A 21,215-nucleotide genomic window follows, 5' to 3' on the forward strand; every position below is an offset into this window, starting at 1 on the left:
TATAGTTACTGGAAACAAATGAGACGGATGGTCGAAAAAATTGGTAGCCTCCATCTCATGTTAGTGCTAGAGTATCTCAAAATTAAGATCACATTTCCCACAAATCCCATTGCTTCCTGTTGCATTAAAGTGGTTATAATTTATTCATTTTAAAATGCAACATGTTGCACATTTAATACATTGTGTGTATGACTGTACTGAACTCTGTACTGTGTAAGTACCAGGGTTGAGTAGTAATGGAATACAGCGTTAATGTATTCTAAATACAAAAAAAAATTAACTGTATTCTGTTATGTTATCTAAAAAATGTATTCTGATTGCAGATACTTAATAATAAATTAGAGGATTGCTTCTGGGAATACTTTCAATATGATAGTGAGAAACTCAGAAGGCCCATTAAATAGTGACAGACAGGTGTTCTATGTCTTCATATAATGTGGAAGAGAAGAAAATGTGTGCGTAATCTGAACATACATTGTGAATTTTGTCGTTTTTCCACTTTTTCTCTACTGTACCAGTACCTTCAAACCTCAAATATGGCAAATTAATCTGAAAGTAACTAAAAGTAATCAATGCATTACTGAGTTTGGGTAATCCCTTGGATTATGCTACTGAATACAATTTTGATGAGGTAACTACAGTAACTGTAATGGAATACATTTTTACAGAAACCTACCCAACCCTGGTGAGTACTGTAAGTTAAATGCTGCAAACTGAGAAAGCCTAAACACGTGTTTTACACCCCAATGGCTTTAGGCTGTCCATCCATCTTGTCGTCCTGCTTATTCCACTCTCCTCATCCCTCCCTCCCTCCCCCCTGCTCTCTCCCTTCCCCCACCAGTGTCACTGCGGCCTTGAGGCCATGCAGTCAGGAGCAGCTGGTATGTTTACCTGCCCTCCTAACCACTGCTAACCTCTGGCTAGAAGGGACACTCACCTCATTACCCACCACTCAGCCACACATACAACCTCAAACCCAGTTCTCCTCCGCAGCCAGGGCACTATACTGTAATAGCCTCCATGTAGTGCAATCTCTTCAGCAGCCTGCTGTGCAAACATGTTAGATTATTATCAGTAGGGAACAAGTGAAGAAAATAAAAAAAAAATGTGTGTAGGACTTGGCTGCCTCTCCTTTCCCTCCCTCTCTTGCCTATTTTTCTAAAGCATGGAGAGTCAATTTCTCTCAACTCTTGCCGTCTCACATGCGAGCGCTGTTCATGTCGCTCTCCCACCAAGTTCCTCACACACACACTGCCAGAAAGGAAACAACACACAGAGGAAGAGGCAGAGATGTAGAGGGGAAGGAAGAGAGAGGAGAGAGAGAGTATAGGAAAGAACATAGAGAACTGAGAGAATAGGAGATATAGGCTGGAGGGAGGCGAGGATGTGTAGGAGGGAGGCAGAGGTAGAAAGACGGAATAAGAGAAGAGAAAAAGTACGGGTGGCTCAAAAGTTAACAATGGCCTACTCCTTTGGTTTGATAAGAGCTAAGATGAAACTTTAATGATCCCCCGTGCAGAAATTGTTTTGATTTTTTGGTAAGATAATGATTTCCAGCTTTTGAGCATTTGTTTGCTCTGTTTGTACCTGCTGTACAGTTAGCCAGAGAGTGAGCAGCCTGAAAGAGCCTCACATGGAGTCCTGAGAGCACCATAGCGGTAATAGGCCCCGTCTCTCCCGCTGACCGCGTCTCATCAGCTACTGATTAACGACACACGGAGCCATAATGGCCCTGTGCGCTCTCCAGATTCATTCTCTTCCCTCTTCATCCCCTGCCCCTGGAGAGAAACCGCAACAATGTGAGCTGTCGAGACACCCCGGACTAAGCTCTCGCCGAACTCGGATTCAAACACTCATTAAGGAAGACATTTCCTCCATTGCCATTCTGTTATGCATTGCCACTGGGAGCGGTTGGACACATAAACAAAGGAGTGCAGCAGGGACGAGAGATGGGGAGAGGCGGAGGAGAAAGCACTCCAAGAGTTCAATTTATCTGCATGTGAATAAAGAATGGTTTCATTATCGTTTAAATGTGGTTGATGGCCTGTTTGGTTTAGTGTGTTGCTGATTTATGCACTGGTAAAATGGAAACAACACACATCCTGGCACAAAGTGTATGTGCACAATTCACTACACATGCACACACACACCAAATCTGCACAATGGTATATAGACGTGTGGGAAAATACACAGTAGGAACTAGAACTGTGTAGGTTTTTCATTTCTCCATCTGCTGCGCATGTAGCACATAGTGTCTGCTGTATAGTACTGTGAGCAATATGCTACATCATGGTGCAAATATAGACGCACAACTCTAAATATACACACTGGCATGCACATACATATGTTTCGAAGTCATGCGCAATCAGAGAAACACAAACGCACATGGACATCAACATGCAAACAGGTCAGCCTACATGCTGCTAACGTATGCACATGGATGCAAATATTCACGTTTGTGCACACGCGCGCTTTAACCCTCGCACGTCACGGATGAAAGATGTCAAACGGCTGAACATGCATCAAATAGCATTATGCCAAATAACCCCCGTAAAAAACCCTGGCAGCATCAATAATGAATAAATCTACATTTCTCATCCTCCGCCTTGTAGTGAACGCGGGGAAAACAGAGCCACTCATCTCATTGTTCCTCCCCAAAAATGGCTCTAGGCGCAGGTTGGATATTGGAAATGATCTTTTATGCGCTATTCATCTGAATATTCAGATGTGATCAAACTCCTCAATGTCCTCCACCTCTCATCTTTGCCCGCTCTGATGCACTTGCCTTCCCTTCTGTGTGTGTGTGCGTCTGTTTATGAGTGTGTGTGTTTGTGTGTGTGTGTTTCGTAGCAGCAGTATTTATGTGCAATGGTTACGAGAGTGTGTGTGGGGTAATCAATAGCGTTTCAGTGAAGGACACTTGGGAGCAGATTGGAGCCCAAATCCAGGCCGGCATGAAAGACAACATGACACAAACACTTGCTGCTCGCTCTGAAGGGGCTCAGTGTGACAGTTACCCTGATTCTAGTCAAAAACACACACACACACACGCACACCCTCATACACACACTCAGATACGCCTGCACACACACACTAGTCCCTTTCACATTTACAGTTAAAGATTTAGACACTGCCACATCAAAGCAGCCAAATAAATGAGTTATTGACCGATGTGCGTATATATCTATATATATACACACACACACACACACACACACACACACACACACACACACACACACACAAACTATTGCACGTCACACTGCATCCATTCCATGCCTAACGGACGTGAACAGCGTCCTTGTCATAACTAAGCAGTGTGTGCTATAATGAGAGAGGGGATGTGTATGCGTGCGTGCGCGCCTGCCTGTGTGTGTGTGTGTGTGTGTGTGTGCGTGTGCGCTGGGCTGCCTGTGTGTACACAAGTCATTATTAGAGGTTTAGTGTGTGCTCACCAGTCAGTCAGGCTCCAGTCAGAGGAGTCAGCTTAAGGGCTCATAGCAGCTCCCTGAGGAGACACTAAATACCATCAGCCGTTTAAATCCATCCATGACCACTTTAAATATGCAGCACACACACACTCCATTTTTAATAAGGGCTCCGAGCAAGACAGGGGGAGAAAAAAGGAGAAGGAAGAGACAGAGACAGAGAGAGAGAGAGAGAGAAAGAGGGAGAGGGGAGAGAGAAAAGAAAGACAGACTGAGAAACAGGGAGAGGGAAGGGGGGAGAGAGAGAGAAAGGGGAAAGGAGGAGAGGAGAGTCTGTTGCATTGATTTCTTGGCAGTTTGGCACCGGCCCTGATTCTCCTGGAAAAGCCACAGATGTGTCAGAGCCAGTTAGGCACGGAAGAAGAGAGGGAACACACACACACACACATGCATCCAACACAGGCACGTGCATGCACACACACACCACACATGCGCAAGCAACATATACACACACGAAAATGCACACAAACACAGAGAACACACACACAGTGTCTCTGTGAATGTGAGTATGTCTGAATTACAAAAGTACCTGTGTGAAAGAGCAAGTGAAAGCCGGATGGTGCGGGGATGATGCAAGGGGTTTTGATGCCTTTCTGAGGGAAACCAGGCAATTCTCTCTGAAGGCAGAGTCAAAAATAGATACTATTACACACACCTAGATGGGCAGTAAATTTCTCCATAATCCCTGGCTTAACTTAGCTCAAAAACCTGTCTGCTCCGCTCAGCTTTCAAAGCACACCTGACTGTGCCTGGATGCACGCAAAGCCCAGCGGAACGGCGGGGAAAAGTCGGATGTACATTCTGATCTGAAGGGAGATTTTCATTCTGAGGCATTAGGATCAAAGTCAGGGTCTGAGAGGAATCAACTGATCCAACATCTGAATCCACAAGTAGCTTCCAGACTACCTAGCTGGGCATTTGGGGCATCTATCCATGCAGCATGCCAAGTGAAGTGATTATTGATGATAAAGCCAAAACGCAGAGTTGTATATAGCTCCTGTTTAGCTCAAAGTGTAGAGCATGGCACTAGCAATGCCAGGTTTAGAGGTTTGATTCACATTGGGGCCATCTATGCTAAAAATGTAAACACTCAAGGAGCTTTGGACAAAAGCTTCCACCGAACCGCATACCATACATGCAAGTAATGTATGAATTTCATGTTTTTCACTGCCATGCTTTTCACAGGAGTAAATGATAGGTTCAGACTGCACTGCACTGTGCAAACACTTAACTCCACTTCAGTAAAACCTATATCAACAGTATTCACTCAGCAAGAATTATGTCATTTTCATTATAATGCATCAGTGGCTTGCCTAACACCATTTCCTGCTTGAGACACACACACACACACACACACACACACTTCCTTGTGCGGACTCGGCCCCTCCCGCTCCAGCCGGTGACAGGTGTGTCACAGCAGTGTGGCAGGAACCTGGTGTCCCCACCTGACAGACTGACTGACTGGTTAGTCCGCTAGCCGGCTGACTCACTGACCGAGAGGATAAGAGCTCACTCTCCGCCTCGTCGACTGCATTGTGTAAACACATGTTTAATCTCAAAAGAAGGCATGGGTGGATGCGTCACGCTCACTGCACACACAGACACACAAGCACGTGAACAGACGCACACACACACACACACACACACACACACACACGAGATGTAGATTAGACATGGTTTGCTTATTACCCTCAGTGCCACAGACGAAACAGCCCCAAGACCTCCAACCTGTTTGGCTGTCAGTGAGGAGACAAAAGGACGGTCAGACTTTCGTTGACGCGTCACTCCGGAATGTTAATCACCACTGAAACCTATTATCTTCACATCCTCTCGTTCACTCCCTTCCATTTGTCTTCCTCTTCTTGTAAAACCTGACAAACTCATCGCTCTTTACTAGAAAGTACCATTGTTTCGTTGAGTGAACATGTAGAGGAAGACAGAGACATGAGGCGGAGGAGATAAGAGGAGCGGCAGTGGAAAGGGGAGGACTGTCTGGCTCGCTGACATAAATTGGGGATCATAAAAAGTGTCGGCGCAGAATTAATCTGCAAAGAATGAATAAAGTGGAGTACTGCGGGAAGAGGTGTGTGTGTGTGTGTGTGTGTGTGTGTGTTTGTGTGTGTGTTGGACTTCCTGAATCCATAATGAAGGAGCAGGAATGGGAAGAAATGTGAAATGCATGACTTCCTGATGTATTCATAAAGCTTTATGATCTAGGTTCACGAGGGTGCGTGAGGATGTACGTTTTTTATTGGGACATGTGTGTATACAGTATAACCACTGTATACTGTGTGTGTGTGAGTGGGTCACTTGTTTGTGTGTGGGAAGGTTGGGTGTGTATGTGTGTGTGTGTGTCCATGCCTTAGCTGTGACATACTCCTCGCCGCTCTCCCCGCACCGCCTACAGAACTGCTGGATGCATCATGAATATTATGCATAAGGCTGAATGTCAACATTGATGAATAATTTTTGCGGTAAAATGCTAAATGTCACCAAACACCAGGCTCTGTTGCGGCCGACGGCGGGGCTCGTATCACCGGAGGACGTGCTGGCAGCCAGCAGCCGCCGCCCGGGCCGTCACACCAGCACCGAAAGGCTACTACTGTACACTGCGCTGTTGTGGCAGGGGTGCCACACTGGGCGACAAGGCGGAGAGGGGGACAAGGAGGGTAATGAAAGCAGATCTGAAGAAGGAGGGGGAGAGACGAGGGGAAACGATTTTTCTTTTTTTTGTATTTTTGTTCACTTTTTTTTTTTTTTTACACACACACACACACACACACACACACACACACACACACACACACACACACGCACGAGGGCGGCAGAGGAACAAGAGAAATAATGGCACAGCCCTAACACATAATTTAAGTATTAACATTTTCCAGTTCGTCTTCCATTGTCCTTACCGATGTTTTTTTTCCCTCACTAAGAGGCCCAAAGGGACAGACAGACAGGGACATGAGGAGGCGGAGGAGTAAGAACAAAAACAAAACAAAAAAAAAGGGAATGTGGGGACAGAAGGGAAGACAGGATAGAGGAAGAAAAAGTGTCCACAGGAGGAGAGAGATACGGCCTGAAGTCTTCCTCGGAGGCGGGCTACCACCAGCGGAGATCCCCAAGTGAAGAACTACACTATTAATATGTATGGGGAGAGCAGACATCCAAGTACTTTCAACCACCCAGGCAGACACACACGAAATCCAAAAACGAGGGAACACAAACACACACACACACTCCAGGAGTAACAGGCAGCAACAGTTATATAAAGAAGTTGGATATTCTTGCATTTTAAAGTGCTGGGTTTTGTGCTTGTGACCTTTAAGGTTGAAGGGGTGAGTAATGAGGAGTGGGGCGACACAGCCAGGCCTGCCTGAGAGGCTGCTGAATGAAGGACAAGGATGGAGGGATGGAGCCAGAGAGAGAGAGAGAGAGAGAGAGAGAGAGAGAGAGAGAGAGAGAGAGAGAGAGAGAGAGAGAGAGAGAGAGAGAGAGAGAGAGAGAGAGAGAGAGAAATATGAAGGCACTGTCATCTCATCTCGTCTCTCCTCCCTCCGGCTCCCCCAGCTGTTGTTCTCTCGCTCTCTTCTTCCTCTCCCTCCTCCCTCCCTCCCTCGCTAGCTCGCTCTCTTTCTCTCCATCACTTCTCATTGTCACTCACCCCTCCCCAATAACCCCTAACCACTTGTATGCCCTCCCCTCCCTTCCCCTCCCTCGCTTGCTCGCTCCCTCTCACTCTCTCCTTCTCTCTCTATCTCTCTCTCTCTCTCTCTCTCTCTCCATCCACACAAATGACTCAGTGAAACAGGTCAAGTGTTACAAAATTCCCCCTGCAGCTCAACCTGCCTAATATAAGGCCTGGCTCATTGCACCAAGACAAGTAATACGCTGCCTACTCACTGAGGGGGGAGACACACACACACACACACACACACACACCGGGCTACCACCAACATGCACACTGAATATAAGCACATACACTGCATAAAAAGATGAGTATATAACATGCACAATACACACAAAGGCACGCTCACACACACATACAGAATGAAAATGACATCTGAGGTCATCCAACTACATAAACATGGCACATATGTACATAAACGTGTACCACAAAAACGTCACATTATACAAGCATCCTACATGGAAACAAAAAAACCAGCACATTCGCATTTACCGATTACTGTAAAGCCGGTATAAAAGTCGGCAGAAGACACACAATCTCTTCCACCCATCCACACTAATGAATAGCAATTGGGCTACAGAAAACCCTGAAGCACCACAGTAAAACTGGTATTAAGAAGAGGACAGCAGAGCAAAGGGCCTTAAAACAGGATAAATGGCCAGGGAAAACCAAACCCACCACACACACACACACACACACACACACACACACACACACACACTCTTGCCTTATAACACACTCAGACACATAGCATGACGAACCAGAGGCTAGACAGTATGCGACTGTGTTTGCTATGCAGGCAGACTGTTGCGATATAGAAATGTAACAGCTCCATATATCAGGACAGTGCGAGCCTATGGAGGATAAACGACCGGGGAAGAGTACCTGGACAGTCTGTGTAATACACAGATAAATAACTTGGCACGACACTGGGAGCCATATGATGATACACTGAGCGGAGACTCCCAGAGAGAGAGCCTGTAAAGCTCAACACAAAGACAATACAATCAAACAGACCGGGGACATGAGAGGAGACGGTGAGAGGAGTTTTGTTCGTCTGAATCTTGCGGGAATGATGGTCGTTTGCGAGGGCAATGACTTAGGAAAACTGAAATGTACCGGAACAAAAATTAATCAAAATGTGAGGCATGCGTTCACGCGCCCAGTGAATGCTCTGTGCCATCCATTTTGCAGTTTCTATGCTTTTGTTTGTGTACAACAAGGAAGTTCCAGCTATTACACACAATAAACGGGGTATAATTCTCGCACCGTTAACGTTTCTCTCGCTGTGCCTGTTGAAGGAAGGCTGGTCAGGATCAGAAGTCTGAACCTGAGATAAACTAGTTATTACTGTAGAGAGGGGAAGATCACGCAGGTGTTTAAGTGTGTGACAATCAAAAATCGTGTTTAGAAACACTTCACGTAGAGTCATTGTGATGCCAAACGCCAAATTTGAATAACATTTAATTTCCTCCTCAAAGATAAGCCCTTTTGTCCATTCAGGACTATTGCATTCTATCAGTGCGCTTAGCCATCAGAGACGGACAGTGGATAGTGCAGAGCGGGTGTGCTTGGCATGGCAATACTGCAGTATTTTATAAACTCACACTCTCTCTCTCCCCTTCTCATATTACACACTAAAGTGCACATGAACCGTGAATCGGGGCCGTTACCCATTGTGCCTTGGCAGTCGGGGCTTGAGTGACAGGCAGCACAGTCGAAATCACTGAGGGGCCTGGAGGGGTGGGGTGGGGTGGGGTGCGGGGTGGGGGGGGGGGTTAAGAAGGCCAAAGACACACAGGAGACACACAGCAGGTGCTACAGAAAGGTCACTGACCACTACACTGGCTCTACATAGGACACAAGACACACACACATAGAAAGGAAACACACATACACAAACAGAGAAGCGCACAGAAACACACACAGCCACGCATAAAAAACAATGTCTGACAGCGAACTCAACAGCTCAGAGCAATTTGACAAAGTGCAGATTCTCTTTAATGAGGCAATTACTGGGTTAAACAAATCATGTTTTTCCCTTTTTAAAAAGGTGCCTTTTTGTTCCATGTGATTGGAGAACTGTAGCAGCTGAGAAAGAGGAAGTGATGAGGAGAGAGAGGAATTTACAGTGTATGGTCAGGCTTAGTTAGACAATGTTGGATGTAACACAAAGACACATGCGCATAGTTGCAGAAGCACGCACACTCACACCCACACACACACGGTTCTTTGGCACATGCACAATGCTCTACCATTTAGGCTGCAGCAGACGATAAGAAGATAGGAGAGCCGCAGAAGAGGACAGGGCACAAGGAGTGATTATAGGAAAAGAGATGTCTAGATAAGATGACAGACAGATGAATGGGGAAGCAGTCTGTGGATATAAAAGAGGAGCTGACACATGCACATGAGCATGCACACACACACACACACACACAGCCTTGTGAAGTTCTGACAGTCCTCTCCTCACTGCGGCTGTTATTTGATGTCAAACAAAGAAAGCGGAGAAGACTTCAACCCTACAGGGGAACTAGCCAGCGAAGGAAACATCACTGCGGACTGCTGATGAAGCGACACAGTCCGGCTCGCTCCATCACTTCAACATATGTGCCCACAGAGACACACGAAACGCACAAAAGCATACTCACACACTCACACTCTGGACTGGGTACTGGCAACGACTACACAGTCGCATTTGATTTCCATATTATGGGTCACGATTTGATTCGATTTTGTTTTCAATTTCTTCGCATTTGACTGCACACAGACAAACACAGCGACATACAAGCATGCCCACGTTAATGTACACAGGCAATTTGTGCAGAAGTACAAAGAGGAAAGCTGTAACACACACACCCACACACACAAAACATGCATACACACTTGCATGCATATACTGCACTGACACAGGCAGGCAAACATCCGCACCATAGTGGGTTTGTTCTCTGTTCCTCGTACAAATGAACATGAAACCCCCCCACACCCTCCACACCCTCCACCACCACACACACACACACACATATACTGTACATACACACACACATACACACACACTTTGATTATGGACCTGACGGTTCTCTAAAGAATATTCTAGAGAGTCGAAACCAAATATTTGCAGACTATTTCTATTTTATCTCTGTACTCATCTCTTTCATTCTGTATGTTTATATCTGTGTGTAGTGTGTAGTGTGTGTGTGTGTGTGTGGACTCTGTGTGTGTGTGTATAAAGACGTGCACGTACCAGTGCGTGCATGTACTTTATAAGAGCTGCCTGTTGAGACGGTGAATTAAACAGCAAGTGCATCTGATCTGTGGAGCGCTCCAGGGCAAATACACACAAAATGAAACATGCAGACACACACACACACACACACACACACACACACACACACACACACACACGCTTGCAAACAGCATCAAAATCATTTCCGTCACAGAATCTATTCTTAGGAGCAGCAGCAAACCATTCTTTCACTGATATAAATCTCTTTTACTCATCCCCACGCAGTCATGCACATACACACGTGCATGCATGTACACATGCACGCACATACACACACACACACACACACACACACACACACACACTTAGCTCAAAGCTACACTCCCTGGTGGTCACACCGCATTCACATAATGTTCTTTGTTTTTTATTTTCTAGAAGAGGATTTGTTCCAGGTAAGTCACAGCATGAAGACCTTTTGGGGCTTATTTAGCACACACACACACACACATACACATACACACATACACACACACACACACACAGTGTCTCATCTGGTGATGGTGGGTGTTTTTGCAGGTGTGTCGAGGTCAGCAGGACGACAAAGCTTCTCTCCCTCTCTCTCCCTCTTTCTCTCTCTCCCTCTCTCTCTCCCTCACACACACAATCTGATCAGTGAGAAACTAAATCAACACAGCTGCAACAACTCAATCCTCACCCCCTCCTCCCCTCACTCACCCGTCTGCACTCTCTATCTTTAATCAGTCTTCTCGTCCCCATCTCTGTTCACCTTGTTGCCCCTCTGCTCTCTCCCTCCTCCCCGTCTGCTCCTTCTCCGTTCCTCCTCTCTCTCCTCTTTCCCCTCTTGTTCAACCTTCCATTAGTCGCTGTTAAAACTCCTAGCGGCTCGCTCTCTATTGCTTTTGTGTTGTACTCAGATCTCACCCCTCCTCAGCTCCCTCCATCCCTCGCCTCCCATTCACACTCCTCACACCCTTTTTTTTTTGGTGCCTCCCCTCACAGCCCTTTCCTCCCTCCTCCCCCTCCTCCTTCCTCCCCATCTGGATTCATATTCCTCATCCTGGCTGGCCCGCATTGTCAGACAATCTCTCTCTCTCCCTAATAAACTCCTTCGCCAGCTTCCCTCCCTCCCTCCCTCCCTCTCTCCCTCCCTCTCTCCTCTGACCCTCTGTACCTTACCAGTTCGAAACCCCCCACACCCCCCCTGGTCTAGCCTCCCCCCCACCTCGCCACACACACTTTTTCTCTGCCACTTCCCACACTCCACTGTACATCTCCCCCGCCCTCCTCTCCCCATACTCTGTCCCCGCCCCTTTATTCTCGTGGCAGTTGGCCAAGCATGTGCTGCCCCCGGGGGAGACCTGCTTCATTCGCCCCACAATGCACTGCAGCTTCCCAGTTAGCCCCAGCCCTGTCAGCACGGGACAGGAAGAGTAAACGCCCGGGGGCCTCCAGGGGAAACAGAAGAATCCATTTCCCCCTGTAGAGTCTGTCTGTCTGTCTGCCTGTGTGTGTGTGTGTGTGTGTGTGTGTGAACTGAACACAACTGAATGACCAGAAGCCAGGAGATCGGATGTTATTGTTTACCGCATGAAGAAGAGGAATGATAGAATTTCCTGTGTTTATTTTAAACTGTAACTTCCTCTCTATTCCGATTTCACCTTGCTCAACATGGCAACAATACGCCGTTAGCAAATGCTCAATTACCGGCTAAGTACTTCGCTGAAGTTTGAACCAGCCTCTGCTCTTAAACAAATTAGATAATTAGTTTGAATAGGATGTTTGTCCCTTGGGAACTCTTTGTTGAAGTTGATCTTGTCAACCATCCCAGTCCACCTATCTTTGACACCGTGTTCTTGTAAATATTAGGATGTGGAAGCCCTGCATACGATTTGTCCCTGCATTTACACCGTAGGCATTTAGCTGATGCTCTTATCCAGAGTGAATTACAATGAGTAAGCAGGTAGGGTTTCAGAGTCTTGCTCAAGCACGCATAATTTCACAAGTCAGAGTTTCGTATTACCATATTAAAACCTGAGGATTTGACTCTTGGGTTTCTGAGAATGAAGCACACACGGCTGCTGAGGGGCACACCGGCTATCGTGGGGATCAAATCTGTGACCTTTTGGTTATGGAACAGACTCTCAAACCACCAGGCTATCCTGCCGCGCTGTTGACAAATTCCAAGTGTGTGTGGTGCTTTACCCTTTTCTACTAAACAAGCAATATTGTATTTGGTACAAATACTAAAAGTAAATGTAAGACAGACACACTCACATACTTAGACTTGTGGGAGACCAAGATGAGTGACCACAGGCCAGAACCATTAAAGCCAATAAAAAATATGCAGGAATCTACTCTGATAATTGAGGTCAGAGCCAGACACTTGCTTTAATCCCTGTGAAGCCCCGGGTCACCACATCCATCACTCAGCCATCCATGCATCAGGCCTGGCCATCCATCACTCACTCTGGGATTTATTAGTCAGTTCTGAAGCTGGAGGGTGAGAGGTTAAATGGGGAGCATGGTGTTAGCATTTATCAGCAGAGAGCCTAAAGTGGGTCTGTGTGTTAATCCATATGAACACACACACACACACACACACACACATACACACACACACACTGGACAGCGGAGCTCAGACCATTAAACACCATCAACAAAACACTGTGGCTGCAGCTGCCAGGGCTGGAAGTTAAATATACAACCATGCACTAACGTGTGAAAAAGTACACACACGCTCTCATGGTTGTGCGCACACACACACACACACACACACACACACACACACACACACACACGTGCACGTCTAACAGTCTGATGCCACTCAGTCTACAAATGCATTCACACACACAAACACCCTGTGGAAATACATTCAATTCAATAATGTACCCTCACTACTGGTGTCTAAACACATGAACATACCACTTTAACATGGTGTATGCACTAACCACACACTTACTCACTTCCTCTCTCTCCCTCTCACACACACACACACACACACACATACACACAATCTCCTCCCATCAGCTTGGTATAAATAGGGCCACTACCAGCTAGCCGGATTGCCCAGGGCCACCGCACCATGTCTCATCACTGCAAGCGAACGCTGAACACAATGGTAGAGCTTGGCATAGCCGCTGTCACTTTGGCTTCAGATCCAGGTTATGTGCTCCGAGCTCCGATAGGCCAGGTTTTGCTTTACAGGGTCACTGCCTTTACATGAGGTGTGCACTGTTTTCTGTGACAAATGCAGATAAAAATACATGTGTTGCATGAGCTTTTATTCCTAGCTGGGGCTTAAAGCATGCCACTGTTTCTGCTGCGCTGGAGTCTTTTACAGTCAGCTAGAAGACCAAAGGAGTGTGTGTGTGTGTGTGTGTGTTCTCTATCTCGCCAGTCTCAAATCCAAAGCAATTAGAGAGGCCAGATGGTGGGCTGGACTCACAGTAAATAGCTGTGCATTGACAGAGGAAGGCTGCAACAAAAACGAACTGTGACAAGGAGCCAGGAGGACACACAGATACATGACGGGCACCAAAGCACCAGGCAAGCACAGAGGACACGCTGCCATAACTGTCATAAACCAACTGTCATCATCTTTGGGACGTAAACGGTAGATCTGGATTGTATCATTTTGTGGGGTGCACAGATTTTTAGTAAATGACACCGAGGTTAGGCAGGTGCACATGCATGCATGAACACACACGTGCAATCACATACAAATGTGAATACGCACACTAATAGGTACACAAACGTGTATACACACACACACACACACACACACACACACACACACACACACACACATCATCCACTTGCCATCTGTTAATATTTGACCAAACCAGTTTAGTTTAGTCAGAGTTCAAACAATGCAGCCTTTGAGAGGCGCTCCATTCACCGAGTTTCAGCTTGGCCTGCACATTCCCCAACTGAAAACACAAACTGCCTGCCTCCAGGAAAACCACTAAAGCAACACCACCACCGCATTCCTCAGCTCTTGCTGTCTCTTTCTGTGTGTGTGTGCGTGTGTGGGTGTGTGTGTGAGCATGTGTTACTGGAAGGGTGTTGGGCCCCCACTGAATGCAATGATTATATACGTCCTGAAATAATAACCGAATGCATTTGTACATTTTGTGAAGTTGTTTTCCAAGAGAGATGAAAGTGCATGTTCACTACGTCATTCTCACCGTTATCTCCGTTATCTGTGCATGCCAGGGTAAACAACCTGAAACCGAAACTGTGCCCTTTAAACAATTACCGCTTTCTCCTACATACCTGTTACCAAGGCAGCGAGTTTACCTCAGCCAACCAGGACACATATACAAATCAGAGACACAGGGGGGAGGTGGAGCTTGAGTACAGGACAAAATGGCTTCTCCTATTCTCACGTTCAGTTTCCCATAAGCCTGTTATCGCACCTCTGTTGACAGCACACACAGATTTATCAGAACCGAGACGAGACAAACATCAAGAGCAGGAAATGAGAGTGAAGAAAAGGAGGGGCTGGTGTGTCTGGACTGAGGGACGGGCGACAAGAGACAGAGAGGCCACTTCATAGCCTGATCAATTAATCTATAAATCTAATCAGAGGGAATCGATGACTAGCGCTTCCATTCAATCTCACTCCTCATTCATCTAGCTAACCTCAAGTGTTAAAAAGACAGGAGGAGGTAAAGGACAGAGAGAAACACAGACGCCACACACAGCAACACCGGAACATTTCAAAAATCAAGAAATCTTTAATGGCAACCAAATACGAAAAAAATAGAAAGACATGACAAATGGTGACAACAATTTTAGTTCAGTTTTCTTTCCGAAGACCAAAATAAAATTAAAATTAAAAAATACAAAATCAACAACTTTTACACAGAGCAGTGAATAAAAAGCACATTTTGGGGTAAGATTGTTTTGTTGTGTATACAGTTCATTTGTATAGAAGAAGCACATTTGCCAGATTTGGCAGCAATCACAGCGCAGCAGTCAAGAATAAAGCACTCAGAAAACATAAATTATAAAGCACTGCAAAATAACAGAAAGGAGGAAAAACTGTAAAAGGAGAGATAAATCCTTCATGCTTGCTGTCACTGAGAAATACACAAACGTGACACCATAAATTAGTAATTCTTTTTTTCTCCGCTACATATTTATATATTTATACTATGTACACGGGAAGAGGCTTTTTTTTTTTTTCTTCTTCTTCTCTGCGAGTGAGATGGGAGATGTTAAGGCTTTGATTAGTCATCAGAAGTTTGGAGTTGGAGGAATAGCAACAGCATGTGGCGTTCTTGAAAAAAGGAAACATTGTTTATTTTGACTATCTAACCTTGTGCTAGACCCGGGCCAGGATCTTGAATTCTCTAAAAGCATTTTGTCTGACAAGCCTTACTTGGTGCGGGGCGAGCGGAGAGGGGAGGGGGGGCGGCTGAAGTGGGAGAAGTTGAAAACAACATTTGGGAGATGAGTAGGAACTGTGACTCTCTAAAAGCATTTGAAGGGAGCCAGGAGGGGGAGGAGGTCAGCACTGTGGCAGGTTCTGAAAGCTATATTCCCTGTGCAGAATAAAAGCGGAACGGACAAACAGTTTCCTAAAAAGCCTGTTCCTCTGACATTGGGTGAAAGGTGTGTGTCTGAGTGTGTCTGTGTGTGTGTCCCCCGAATGCGTAGCTGTCTCTGTTCTACATGGTCGTTGATTCGGGACCGGGTTGGACTTTTTTGGGGGTGGGATAGAAAGCAGCGAAGCGGGGGACACATCGCGCTGTGGCTCTTTCCACAGTAACAGGACACGGTATATGTCCTGACAGAGCCACTGAGCAGGGAGAGGAAAGGGAAGAAGAGTTTGTGTGTGTGTGTGTGTGTGTGCGTGCGCGTTTTGTGTGGGCTTATGTCAGGAGGTTGCAGAGTTGTCAGGTATGAGGTGTCTTCTGCACAGTTTGGCTGTGGGAGTGAGCATAATGAGAGTGACTGAGGGGTGTTTGTGCGTGGGCGAATGTTTCTCTGCATTCTGTGTATACTGTATGTGTGTGTGTGTGTGTGTGTGTGTGATGAGGTGTACAGTAATGTCTCCCCTTCTCCATTCCTCCATGGTGAAAAAGGTTGGCCTCTCAGGTTACAGCCCCAATTGCAGTGAGAAATGTCTCCAAGCCCCTGAGCGTCACAAAAACGCACACAGACACACAACTACACACACACACACACACACTGAGCTGACTCAGATGCAACACAGATCACCGCCTCTGTGGGTTACAGTCTATCTGATAAATTATGTGTATTGTGTGTGTTTTTTGCATTGTGTAGTGTGTGTGTCAGGGAGTTGGAGAAATCAATTGTGCGAAAAAACTGTGTGCTTATTGTGTGGAAATGCAGGCAATGCTAAAATCAGGTTTGTGGCTTTAAGTCATTGATGTAACCAACTTGAAAATATGTATATATATATACACACATGTATATTTTCAAAACAAATCAATTCTTGGTCTTTAGGTATGCTAAACTAAGTTCAGTTTCTAATAACACCCGAACCACCGAGGTATTCATTAGATTGAAAATTACATTCTGAGCGCCCTCTGAGACGTTTGAACTTTGAGCTTAGTCAACCCAGGACGTTTTTCTCTCTAGTTCCACATCACTGGCTCCATTAATCTGATATTTACATTTTGATAAATATCCACATTTTCACAAGAAAAATAAAGATGCTTACATATATAGTATACAGATACCTCACACCAAAATGTACATACAACAGTTTGTCCCTTGGCTTGCCATTCTTTTTTTTTTTCCCCACACAGAGTATTCCACCCATATTTCTCTGTGCTGCGGTGATACACACAAGTGCAAAAATAAGTAATACATTTTTTCCATGGTCGTGACAAATCAGCTGAATTCAGTAATCACCCCAGGGTTGGTGGGAGTTGTATTTATGTATAAGCTAAGGCTATTAGACTATAAACCTATTGGACACACTGGCATAGGAAATGCCAGACAGTCATCAAACACTAACGGGTTGAATGCTGTGCATCTTATTTTCTCATCTTCCTCCTGTGTCTCTACTGTTCTCTCTCCGACTCTCTCAAGGTTAACAGCCGTCACAACGGCAAACAAGAATCTCCCCATATGGACACTTAGTATGTGTGTGTGTGTTTCTCACATCCATAGTTCAGGGTTAAACAGCCATGAACGAGGCAAGCACAGCCATCCTTACCCTTGGCAATGGGACGCCCCGCATTTGACCTCATGACCCGTAGCGGACTGCAACCCAGATCTAGGCCAGGACTTGGTCACAAGCCAGAGGCGAGGTCAGGAGAGCCAATGAGAGCTGTGCTCACCAGCGTCCCGGTGGGTCAAAGGTGAGTCAATTAGAAGGCCAGCAGGCCAGGAAATACATGATTAGAGGAGCTAGGGCTTCTCTCCAAGCAGACCGCCGGTCGGCCTGCCGGTGGCTCGTTAGATACAGTGAAACACATGCAAACACACACACACACACATACAAAGCCTCAGTGTAGAGCAGTGTACAGTAGCCACAGAGTAATATTTGCCTGAACTGGCCTTCGGTGGCTCGTTAGGAAGATAAATAAACAGTGGACAGTAGACGATCAGCTCTACAGCCGCACCACCAAGGGCCTTTCCACTGCTTGTTGCCTGTTAGTCAATACAACTCCCATAGCTCCCTGTGGACACAACCTTTAATGTCTCCTAATCAATTCACTACGTTTAACACCACCCACTAATGGAAGGAAATATGACATTATCCCATTGAAATCCTATTTAACCTAACATGGTCATACGGTGGAGGTGGGGATCTGTTACATGGGGCCGTTTACTAAAGTATGGGAGGAGGCAGTAGTAATCGAGAGAAAAAACTCAGACGGATGTACATGTGCAGTGGAGTGAGCATGGCCACTCTGGGTGGATTAGTCAGGCCTGGCATGGCAGGGCAGGCTACAGTGGAATAGAGTAAGTGGGGCGTTTGACACATCAGGAGCAGTAAAATACTCCTCTGCTCTCCACAGCCCTGACCTCCACACTGCCCTGGATAAATCATAAATTCCCCATAAACACTGGGAGAGAGGGATGAAGAGAGGGAGAGGGAGAGCGATGGAGAGAGAGACAGAGAGAGAGAAACGGGTAGGGGAGGAATCGCCACGTCATAAACGATAAGTGGTGGCAATCTGTTGGTCCCGGCTAAGCGGGCGACTTCACGGCTCATTACCAATCAAACTCCTCCTGTCAGGAGCGCTCTGAGGAAAGGGGGATGAGGAGGAAGGGAAAAGAAGAGACGTGCTCCTTTCTACTCCTCCTGCCTCCTCCATCTCTCTCTCTATCCCTTGACCCTGTCAGATCGGCTACACCTCATTCCCTCATCTCTTGTTTACCGTCTCTCTTACCTCCAGGCACTGTACTATAGTTTGCATGCAGAATACCTTGTTAAGAACTTAGTTCAAACTCAAACTCTCCAAACTTACTTTGTTAAATTCAGTTGCTCTTGTTTCGTGTTGCTAGCGCATACAGACTTAATGTTTTGACTTCTCTTGAAATTCAGTGGCTGCTGTGCTGTATATTGATAGTCTGAAGGACTGCACGAAATGTTTACGAGGGCAGAGACTTTTTTTTGTTTACGAGAGGAAGGGAATAGGAGAGAGAGAGCAAAAAAGAGAACCAGAGAAGAAGCCGCAGACAGTGGACCTGGGACAGCAGACATGAGCAAACAACATTCACTTCTCTAAACCACATGATAGTTACTGTCTTTGCCCTCAAATCTTTGCCTCCTTACCTGTCACTAGCTACTAACTACCCACTAGCTGTCACAGCACAATGCATTACCAAAACAAAAAGGTGTCCCACAGGAGGACTGAGAATAGCAGGCAACACGTAACTGCTCGACAACCCCTTCCACTTCTACTGTGTTCTGGTGGAGATAAGAGTGAATATGTGAGTGAGAAGCCTCCTCTATAGCCAAGCTTGTATCATGATGCCATTATCCCACTCCCTCACTACATAGTTTCCCTCTTTTAGTCTGTCTGTCAGAGTCCTCGTCAAGGTCCCAGTGATAGCGATAGCATGAGCAAAAGCAGTGGGAGCCTGGTTGTTCATAAAGAATTCTTTTCTCTCTTTCGTTTGGTATACACCAAGTGATCCAAGTTTGATTTACTCTTCTTAGGGACCAGATACCAGCAATGCTCCCCTCCAACCTCCTTTTGGAATATCCCACCACCCCCACAACTGACTCCAGTTCATTCAGTTCATTCTGGGGCTGCACTGTGGTTATTAATATATTTAAAATCTATTTTCAAAAATAAAAGTGGTATTCTTTTCTCTTCCATCCTTCAAGGACAAGACCCTGAAGCCACAAAATCCTCGGGAGGAAGCCTCCATCCCTCCTTCTCTCCATCCCTCCTTTTCTCCTCCTCCTTTCCTTTCCTCCTCTATACGTAAACAGCAGTCCGTGAGATGACGGAGCCATCCCTCTGGGATTCCATGTCGTCGTCCAGGTAACCGCCAATCATATCGTCCTGGTCGTGGGGTGGGCGGAGCTGGAGGATGGGGGCCCCTCCGGCAAAGTGGTCGTATCGCTCCTCCTCCTCCTCCAGCTCATCGAACTTCCTCCTCTCCGCTTCGTCTAATTCATTGCTCAGCAGGATGTCTTGGGCGGTGGGCGTGGTGGCCACGACTTCGGGCCGGCCCCCCATGGTGAGCGGCTGGTGGTGGTTGTTTTTCTCGGCGAGGCCCTGGTGAGCTGAACTCTCGCTGTACACGTAGATGGGGCCGTTGTTGTTACCGCTTCCGATGCCTCCGCTGCCCGCGCCCCCACCTGTGCCGTTCTTGCTGGCCTTCTTGCCGCCGCCAAATATGCGTGACTTCATGTCGTTGCCGCCGTTGGCACGGTAACCCTGCTGTTGCCTGCGATTACGGGTGACAAGGACAGCGATGAGAGCGGCGACCAAGAGCAGGGCCAGCAGGGAGCCAATCACAGCCCCCGCCACCACACCGGCATTGGATGGGTTCACTGAGGGCTCTGTAAGGAGGGAGGGGAGGCAGGGAGGGAGAGAGAAGGGAAGAAAGGAATATATGGGTGAGAGAGGGAAAGAGAACAGTGTGAGAGATGGAGACAGGGAGAGAGAGAGGTAGGAGGAAAATAGAGACAGAATAAAGAAGGAGAAGGAAAGGCAATGTCAAGGGGGAAAAAAAGAAAAAAGGAGGGGCGAGGGAAAAACACAGAGAGGGTAGAGGTTGGATGATGTCAGTGGTGCTGGTCTGAACTGTATTCAGTGAAGTGTGTAAGAACGCTGAGGTGTCAGTATAGTCAAGTATGTGTTTGTGTATGTGTGTGTGTGTATTAGTGTGCGCTGAGCCTCTAGCTGCACTGACATTTCCTCCTCTCCCTCAGAGCTGCTCCTGTCCCCATTCCCACAGCCACATCAACAACGTCTCAGCCACGTTTCCCAGAGTTGCCCTTCAACGGCCAGGGTCTGTCCAAGGCTCTCACTCCTCACCACAAATCACCAGGCAACGGCCAGCATCACAGCAAAAGAAAAACACAAGCCACACACACACACTCTCTCTGGAGGAGCAGGGAACGGTTGTGTGCAGGGCAGAACAGGTGGAGGCCATGCAGAGGAGGACGATGATGGATGGAGGGATATGGAGGAGAGGAGGGGGGAAATTAGACGAAGAGGAGGAGGTGAGGCGGTGTGAGTGACAGAGCGACACAGCGGAATGACAACTCCTCCTCGGAGCCATGAATGTAGAGCGGGGGACAGATTGGCACCCCTCTCCCCTAGGTGCTGCAGCCTAATTTGTGTCT

General features: G+C 46.7%; 1 protein-coding gene across 3 annotated transcripts in view; it reads right to left on the reverse strand.

Annotated features, from left to right (window-relative positions):
- LOC139919856 (poliovirus receptor homolog) overlaps positions 1-21,215 on the reverse strand; it is a 71,074-nt gene that overhangs the window by 11,542 nt on the left and 38,317 nt on the right. The window contains exons 7-8 of one of the 3 annotated variants that reach the window (XR_013506886.1): positions 18,025-20,426; positions 7,317-7,330 (exon numbers count right to left, since the gene is read on the reverse strand). The exons of 1 other annotated variant lie outside the window; for it this stretch is intronic. Coding sequence is in view for 1 of the 2 variants with exons in the window: in XM_071909718.2 (XP_071765819.1) it covers positions 19,837-20,426 (590 nt within the window). In the remaining variant the exon portion in view is untranslated. Of the gene's footprint in view, positions 1-7,316; positions 7,331-15,161; positions 20,427-21,215 lie in introns of those variants that run through there. One more of the 3 variants, XM_071909718.2, reaches the window with a different exon arrangement.

The sequence above is a fragment of the Centroberyx gerrardi genome, chromosome 12, assembly GCF_048128805.1.
Source record: "Centroberyx gerrardi isolate f3 chromosome 12, fCenGer3.hap1.cur.20231027, whole genome shotgun sequence".
In the NCBI taxonomy this organism is placed as follows: Eukaryota; Metazoa; Chordata; class Actinopteri; order Beryciformes; family Berycidae; genus Centroberyx; species Centroberyx gerrardi.